Source organism: Taurulus bubalis (assembly GCF_910589615.1).
Source record: "Taurulus bubalis genome assembly, chromosome: 7".
NCBI classification, from domain to species: Eukaryota; Metazoa; Chordata; class Actinopteri; order Perciformes; family Cottidae; genus Taurulus; species Taurulus bubalis.
This window is the reverse complement of record NC_136595.1, coordinates 9,865,017-9,873,367: the sequence shown is the minus strand read 5'-3', so window position 1 is coordinate 9,873,367 and position 8,351 is coordinate 9,865,017. Positions and strand designations below refer to the sequence as shown.

Sequence of the window (8,351 nt, the reverse complement as noted above, 5' to 3'; positions counted from 1 at the left end):
TGTGGAGCCTTCATCGTACACCTGTGTTAAAATCTATAAGATAGATGTTTCACGAGACAAAGAAAACGGTAACAGCTATTGTAAATTAGCATAACTAGTAAATAAACGTCTGTGTCCTCTACAAAATAACAATATCAACGAAAGAAAAATAACTCACCTGTGGAGCAATTACTAAGTGCATTCCTGGTTTTAGACACCGACATGTTGCTGGGCAGAACAGCAGCGCCCTCTGGTGGCTTCCTGCTAGCACGACAACCTGACGCTCGTGCTGCGTTCAGGATACAGAGGCGGCTGTCTAGCCCCCATAACGGTCTGAGGGGTCTCATTATCAGAACTAAAGTAGTGACACTCGTCTCGTGACGTTCACGGAGCTGTGGGTCATGGCGTCGTACGCGGAATCGACTCCTCAGTGGAAAACAACGATTATCGTGAGCTCGTCTCTCCAGGTAGGTTCAGTTAGCGTTTCACTCTCCAGCGGTCAAACTTCCTTAGTTTGCTTTCATGTGTGAAGAATAGCTCTCTAACGGAGCTAGCTTAAAGCTATAGTACCACAAATTAACGCTAAATGTGCGCGAGTAAAAAATAACAGTTGGTGACATGTTGACTCGTTTCAACTTCCGTTAAATTATCTTTATTTGTTTTCACCAGAACCACGACACGAACCGGATGTTGAGCGCGCAGCAGCACCGCATCAGGTTTTCAGACGGCGTTGAGTCTGGAGCCTTTATCTTCCCTCTGGCAGGTAAACCTGCGGGCTAACGAGCCCTCCACACACCTGACCTTTAACCCCGCTGAGCAACGTGCACTCACTGGGGCTTTGACTCATCTTGAAAACAGACCACATATGCATTTATTTATTTATTTATGTTTTACAGTCTTTTAATGCAGTGATTCTCAACCTTTTTTCAGTGATGGACCACCTGTGAAATATTTGTTTTAGCTGAGGGCCCCATAACCAGCGCAAAGCATTTTTGGTAAAACAAAAAGATGTAATACACAGCACTGTGCATCACTGTCTGATTTAATATGGAATATATACAATTCAGTTTATGAACTTACACTTATATTTCATTGAATATTTATTAAACAATTTTTAATTGATGCTCATTTTAAATATATTTATTTATTTATTTTAAATCGTACGTACCCCATTTGAGAACCACTGTGTTAATAGATGTTATGCACAAAAGTGTGCCTCACAGTAAACAAGTAGCGCCACACTGCGTGTGGTTGACTAAGGTTAACCGTTTATCACTCATTTGACCAGGTACTGCATTTCTGTTGGTCAACCCTCAAGACCACCTCGAGCATTTTGAGGAGTCTGGCCTCACTGAGAGGATACAAACGTTTGTGCAAGTGCACAGGAACAGTTTCCTGCTCCTCTGGGCCCCCTTTAATGGGAAAAAGGAATTGGAGATCCTATCGATGATTCAACACAGGTACTTCTGCAGGTGGTTTATCTTGACTGACACTAATGTGGTGATGGTAACATCATGATTCATTATTTGTACTTCTCCTCCATCAGATTCTTTGGCAGTAAGCTCAGGATCCTGCCTGTGCGAAACAACGCAGAGCTTGTGAGAGGAATGTTGACCATTGCCAAGGTAAAAGAAACGGGTGGCGCCCAAAAGTTATGTGGTCACTGTTGATGTTTTAGACGGGCCGCTGTTGTTCCCTTGCGATACTTTGAGGTCAGCCACGGCTCCGTTTGTCTGCAGGCCAACAGTAAGCCCCACGTGGACGCTATCCGCGACCGGATGTCTCTGGCTCGGGCTCGCGTCATCGAAAGCAGTCGTGTGTGGGAGATGCTCAGAGACGTTCTCTAGAGCGCAGCATGGGATCCAGATCAACTTTTCACACACTTAACGCTTGTTCTGTTTGATGCTAACCTAGTACAAGCGTTACTTGGGAAATGCATAAAAGCAAATATAAAAAGATGTTTCAATATATTACTGCAGCTTTTTTTGGGCATTTTGGCAGAACATTTTATTTTTTTAAATGCATGTTTTTTTGTATCGGTCAAAAAGAAATAAAACAGTGTATTTTTTTAAAAATAACCCAGCCGTCTGCAGTGACACTTGGGCACCTGGATTCAGTTTGGGATCTTCAGCTTTTCCTCTGTGATCTCTTCGATACGGACTATCAGACTCTCCATCAGGTCAAAGGTCACCAAAGCACTCTGCAGCACCTGTGACACATGGCAATAGTCATCTTGTTGATCCTAATAAAAAAACAAAAGGGGTCAAAATCCAAATAATGAAAAAGGAAAGAAAGTGTCTTCACCTGGTGCTGGACCACTGGGGACATTTTGGACACTTCCTCGTGTTTCACCGTCATGCTTTTTAATAACCGGCTGGATCTGGCGGCCTCTCTGGCTTCTGGAGAGGAAAATGGAGATGGTTCACGGTGTGGGAACCAGTCTGTTGTGCAGCCGTCAGCGTAAGGTTATATCAATGTTGCTTTGTTGCCCAGATTAGCAGCTAATGCCCACCTCTTGCTTTCAGCTTCCGATCCGCCCTCAGTGCCTTCAGTTCAGCGTAGTAATACCCTCTCGATATGCCGAGACACACTCGCAGAATTTTCAGGTATTCGTCTTTGATCCCGCTCAGCTCTTCCCACACGTCTGTCTGAGGGCGGAGGGGAGGAGAGCGTCAGCTTTGTGCATTAACCAGCCTGAGAGCTGTGGGGGTGTTGAGTAGGTCTGGACTTACGGCGCTCCTCAGGTCTTCGTCTCTGAGGAGGAGGTAGCGCAGAAGATTCAGGCCCTCCATTATCCTGCACAAACACAGACGGGGCATTGCTCAGCGGCTCGGTCGGGACGCAGCGGTCCACTTCTCACAACCTATTTCGTCTTTGCATCTCTGCAGGGAAGCCAAACTGTGAGGAGGTCGAGATCGGTTCACAGATAATGCAAGTAGCCACAGAGGTCGGGAACCTGATTAGATCTGAAGGTTATTGTGTCACAGAGGTTTACACCTAAATCAACATTAATTTAGCTTAATTTTAGGTTTTTCTGCATCTTTTACGCAGGCCAGAACATGTATGATCAGGCCTGTCCGCGTGTTTAACTGTCGGTCCTGTTACTGACCTGTCCATGCTGTTGAGCAGATCTGTCTCGGCACCTTGTGGCAAACACAACACCAGTCCCAGCAGTGAGAGGAACTCCTCCCCCAGGAATCCGTTACTGGCGTTTCCCGGCTGGAGGAGAGTTAACACGGATTAAACGACTGTGAATGAAAGCAGCAGCTCATACTTCACCCAAGTAATCAAGACGAGGGTCAAATACAGAAGAAGGGTGATGTGATATTTGCAAGTTTTTTTTTTTCAATCTCACCTTCAGAGAAAATTCCACTTGATTCCTGATGTTCTTTACTATGTAACTCTCCACTCCTGCGTGGTTGCTGGTTTTCAACATGCACCTGCAACAGAAAACAGGACTTGTTGTTGTTAGACTGCAACAGATGAGATGTAGCCGCAGAAAATACTAAGAATACAGCAAAGAAAAATAGAACATAAATTGAAATATAGTATTCAATATAAACACTGGAGAACGCTAACTATGGTATATAGATAAAAGTAGGAAACTGTATTGATTTGCGCTCAAAGTGGGAAGGACTCTTGTTTAAACTGGGAGTAATGTATTCAAACTACGATTTGACTTTACCAAACATGTGAATATCCGGTATGAATGAGAGAATAATCAATAGTAGATGCAGAATGCATTTGATGTTTGAATAATAATTTAAATCCCCTCTCACCTAAAGAACTTGTGTTTCGCTTCGGCATCTAACTTATCGATGAAGAGCTGGAAAACCTGCAGTCCCGATTCTCTCTGGGGAATCGGTGAACACACACAGAAAAAATAAAGAAAGGTCAACAAGCTGTTGCGTTGTACATAACCACAGATGTAGACCACGTCGCTCTCATCGAGCATAATTGTGTACTCACCAAGTGCTGCATCGGGCAGTCGGTAAGAACTTGCTTCAGATTCTGTGAATCACAGCACACACACACACACACACACAACACAAGATGCTGAATAAATTGAATCGGCTACATCTGTAGATCGGCGTCCCGGCCGTCTCGTTGTAACGATGTGTTTAATGCTGCTTTTTAAGACCGTAAACCAGAGGCCCGGCGGCACGCTGGCCTTACCTGTGGTGCGCTGTAGAAGCTCTTCAGCTCCAGCAGACTCACTGGGAGGCTGTGGTCATGCACACTCTCCAAGCTTTTTGCAAACAGCGCCTGTGTGGAAAAATACACACTTAAGCCCAATAACTAATCCCCTCTGCTTTCTTTGTATTATTTTGTATGCACGTTGACGTGGCCTTACCAGTCCTTTGAGCAAGTGTGATTCCTTTTTGCTGTCGGGGGAGGAAACAATCAAAATGACAGATTACACAAAGAAATCAATCGAGCTTTAAAACGAGACGTATTCAGCTCTCATCGTACTTGACGACATACCTACTGAGGAGTTGACTTATGTAGTCCATGTTGCGCTGAAGAACAAACAGAGGGCTGGAACGGCAGGAAACGGAACAACGTCAATTGCTTTGGTCGGTCTGGCGGCGGTCACGGCTCAAAGTATGGCTCACCTGAACACGGCCGGGAAGCTGTCGATGCCGATGAGCTGGACGAACAGCAGATAGGCCACGCAGGCTCTGGACTCCTTGGACTCACTGCCGTCCGCCTCTGCGCTTTTCTTCGGAGGGCTGAAGAACAGGAGCTCCGACGGAGACTCTTGGATCGCAGGCAGCGTGAGCTGCAGCGACGCACGGGGACACATAGTTCAAGTTGAGGAAAAGATCAACGTTGTGACTGCTTTCCCCAACTGAAACTCGCTCTTACCATTATCTCCGTTGCGAAGAGCCACAGCGACGTTTTCCTGTCCCGGTTCAGTTCAGCCTCGAGCAGTGGCTCCCTGAAGCTCCTCATGCAGCTGCAGAGGATCGCAACCGGGCCTTTTTAACAGATGTCATTAGTGCTTATCCCCGACTCTAGCCCTAACCCTCCAGCTGAAAGGAAGAAGTACACTAAAACGGATTTAAAATTAACATAACTGACAAACATAGATGATGATGATGATGAATAAAGTACAGTGAAACAAGTGAAACCTCTCACATAATAATTGAATCCCATCCCATCACTCTGCTTTAAAGTCCCGTCCCGTCCCCCCCCTCTAAAAAAAAGACCTACAACTGGAACAGCTCCGTCCTCATCTCCTCCTCCTCAGCGGGGGCGACGTGGTCTCCGGTTCTCCCCTTCACCTCCTCTACGAAAGGCCGGGTGAAGGCAGCCAGGGCGCTGTAGCAGCGGCACAGGCCGTGCTCATCGGCCTCCTCCTGCGGCCGGGTGTAAGGCACGGGCAGCCGGGACAGCTGCCTCTGCAGGGCGCTCAGGGCCGAGCCCACGCAGGCCGCCTTTCCCTCGCCCAGCTGCAGCAGCACTGGTGGAGGCACGAGGTTGTAGTTGGCATGAATGCACAGCAGGGGGAGGCAAACTCCCATATTACAGAGAAAAACATCAGTCGTTTGCTTTATTAGCAGTAAACCGTCCATGAATACACCAAGAGGTTCTTGACTTCAGAGACCAAACAAATCTAATACCACAGTCCTGCCACCAATCCCTTCATGAAGGCTGGATTGAATTTTGTAGTGTAAGTGTTTCTATTATTTAGAACGGTGGGAGATGTTAACAAGTCATATCAATAAATAAATGCATTTTTAAAGAGAATATTAGTCGCTGATTTAGACCTTCATGCAACACACTGTGTCTCTTTGTCTTCAGCAATTGTGTCAAAGTGTAGTACTTTCTTTGGCATGAAGGTCTTACCCGTTTGAAGGTGCGGGACGAGGGCTAAGACGGTCTCAGAAATGGCCCCCGGGTCGATGTCTTCAATGAGTTCAAGCAAGCTGTGCAGGAGTTGATTCGGCCTGCAAGTCTGCACAACAAAACAGACTTTACATCTAATGTGGAGGAAGGCGTGTCTCGTCTTCCCAGACAAAGTGTTTGAACCCATACCCTGGTCAGATGTGTGATGGCAGCCTGGCAGTGGTCGAGACTCTTCTCCTTTTTAACCACTTGGGCTAGAAGAGGTGCCATGAGAACGCATCCCATAGACCTCACTATCCCCTGAGGAAAGAGAGAATAACCAGGTGTACGTAATCAAGAGTTACACTTTAATTCTAATTTCCCAAAAAAGTGCCTTGAATGTGTTATTTTATTTGGTTAGAGGGGAATACGAATGTCCTTGACAGAATCCCTCTCACACACACACACACACACACACACACACACACACACACACACACACACACACACACACACACACATTTAAACCAAAGCTAAGATTAATACATTCATTATAGTCAACTCAGTAATTCATATTTATACTTTTTGCACGACTGAAAGAAACAAGTAATTAATTAGAACATACATCATGTACATGCCATGTTTCATTGGTAGATGCTCTGGCCAGGGATTTCTCATTTGACAATCAATCATTTGAACCCTTTGGGGTTTTTGTTTTCCAGCCTCAGAGAGCGCAGAGAGATGGGACGAACCAAGGGCACTTAGAGGAGTGCCGTATCGAAAAAGGGTTACCAGTGGAGCGAGAAATCTGACTGAATATCTGCTTGTTTCCTCCCTCCGCACCTCCAGGTCGGGAGTTCAGCAGCGGCTGCTGCTGTTCGCTTCGGTTGCTCCGAGGCCGCCGTTGCTCAGGAGGCCGCAGTGTGTGCACGCTTTTTATGTGCCGTGTGACAGTTTAACACCGAGCACTGTCGTAGTGTGTGTGTGTGAGTGAGTGAGTGTGTGTGAGGTGTCAGGGGAGCCGGCAGAGCGGAGCCGTCTCCGTCAGTGGCGGCGGTGGAAATACCTGGTTTCGCTCCTCCTGAAGGAATTCCAGGAGTTGTGCAGCGTCCCCCTGGGTGAGGCCGGCAGATCCCAAACTCTTGAACTGCTGGTAGTCCTCTGGCTTCAAATCGTCCTCTGGGGTATTTTGCTAAACAAATGAAGGTAAACACCTGTTAGTTTAACTAGATGTGTATTCTCAGCATGAACCACAAGAGACAGATATTCAAATGAAATGGATTCTTTTCTTCACATTGGTGGACGAGGAGGACGGCGGGAGGTACAATACAGACAGCCAGTAACTAGTGGATCAAAGTGGGCGTGTTATCTCTATTGATTTCTTAAAAGTGCACACAAAAGTTCCCTCGCTTGAAGGTCGCGCCCCTCTGGCATCGTCGTGAAAGGCGATAATGAGTTCTAATGGCCTCAGCTGAACTTTTTTTAAATGATAGAATATTGTGGACTTACCCATCTGTGGATTAGGCCCTTCACCTGATCTTCGTTGGCCATCAGTGTCTCGCAGGCGATCCTGTTATCAGTACGTCTTTATTCAGGGCTCCACAATAGATGCCGTGGCGACTATAAGAACCAGTGTCGGCACCGGTATGAGAGAGAGAGAGAGAGAGAGAGAGAGAGAGAGAGTCTGTAAGGAACCAGAACATAAACCTCTTATCTCCCTTTGTGCTTGGCATGTAAGAGGATTAAACCAGAGCACTTCTATGTGGCCGCAGAAAGCGTGGAACCGTCTGGAAGGATCGTATTAAATAACACGTTCGGTTCTGTAAAAGTGAACAGTGCAGTGGTGGTCACACTCTGGAAAGACCTTAAATATTCAGTATCTGCACCAGGGACCCCCCCCCCCCCCCCCCCCCATGAATAGTTTGGTAATCCACCAGAATTGAATTGGATTACTCTATTTGTGGGCATTGTATTTAAACATAGTCCGTGCGTAGCTAGAAATATGTATTGTTGTCTCTATGATTTCAAACCGCTTGGTTCATTCTTCACTAAAGTTCTTTATTAAAGGTGAGCAGCGGCGAGAAGTATGTAGGAGAAGTATGGCGGCCGATGGGAAAATGTGAGCCAGTGTTTGGTTTGTCCTTTCTGGGCTACCGTAGAAACATGGCGGTGGCACTCCAGATTTAAACGGCACATTCTAAGAAAAAATAAACGCAACTATTATTATTTTCAGGAAACATACAGAAAACATACTTATTCATATTATATTCCATTTCTGCCAATAGATCCTCCTAAATGCTACACACTGTGCCGAAAATACTGAGGACTTTTCATTTGTCTAGAATTATAATTCACACAGGCATATACAAAAAAAGGCTTTACCATGTGGTTATTTCATTAGGATTATTACATTATTGAATTAGCAGAAAACATGCTACAATGCGATATATATATATATATATATATATGAATATGAGAGAGATATCTATATATATATCTATATATAGTTATGACCTATATCGGGATAGAAGATTTAGGCC

At 45.7% G+C, this 8,351-nt stretch overlaps 2 protein-coding genes across 2 annotated transcripts; one reads left to right on the top strand and one right to left on the bottom strand.

The window, feature by feature from the left end:
* Window positions 1–380: 380 nt before the first annotated feature.
* On the top strand, window positions 381–1,826 carry cUnh1orf146 (chromosome Un C1orf146 homolog; the record flags this gene model as incomplete). The annotated part of the gene is made up of 5 exons (XM_079220470.1): window positions 381–446; window positions 649–742; window positions 1,268–1,439; window positions 1,526–1,604; window positions 1,719–1,826. The coding sequence occupies 5 exons, from the start codon at window positions 381–383 to the stop codon at window positions 1,824–1,826; spliced, it is 519 nt and encodes a 172-aa protein (XP_079076596.1).
* Window positions 1,827–2,092: 266 nt separating this feature from the next.
* Window positions 2,093–7,362, bottom strand: LOC306739523 (glomulin-like; the record flags this gene model as incomplete). Its single annotated transcript, XM_079221544.1, has 18 exons — window positions 2,093–2,188; window positions 2,284–2,378; window positions 2,492–2,627; window positions 2,712–2,775; window positions 3,089–3,198; window positions 3,335–3,419; window positions 3,759–3,832; window positions 3,949–3,990; window positions 4,156–4,245; window positions 4,334–4,364; window positions 4,465–4,518; window positions 4,596–4,762; window positions 4,849–4,939; window positions 5,197–5,446; window positions 5,833–5,941; window positions 6,022–6,132; window positions 6,878–7,003; window positions 7,321–7,362. 18 exons carry the CDS (start codon window positions 7,360–7,362, stop codon window positions 2,093–2,095), a joined length of 1,773 nt encoding a protein of 590 aa, XP_079077670.1.
* Window positions 7,363–8,351: the final 989 nt, after the last annotated feature.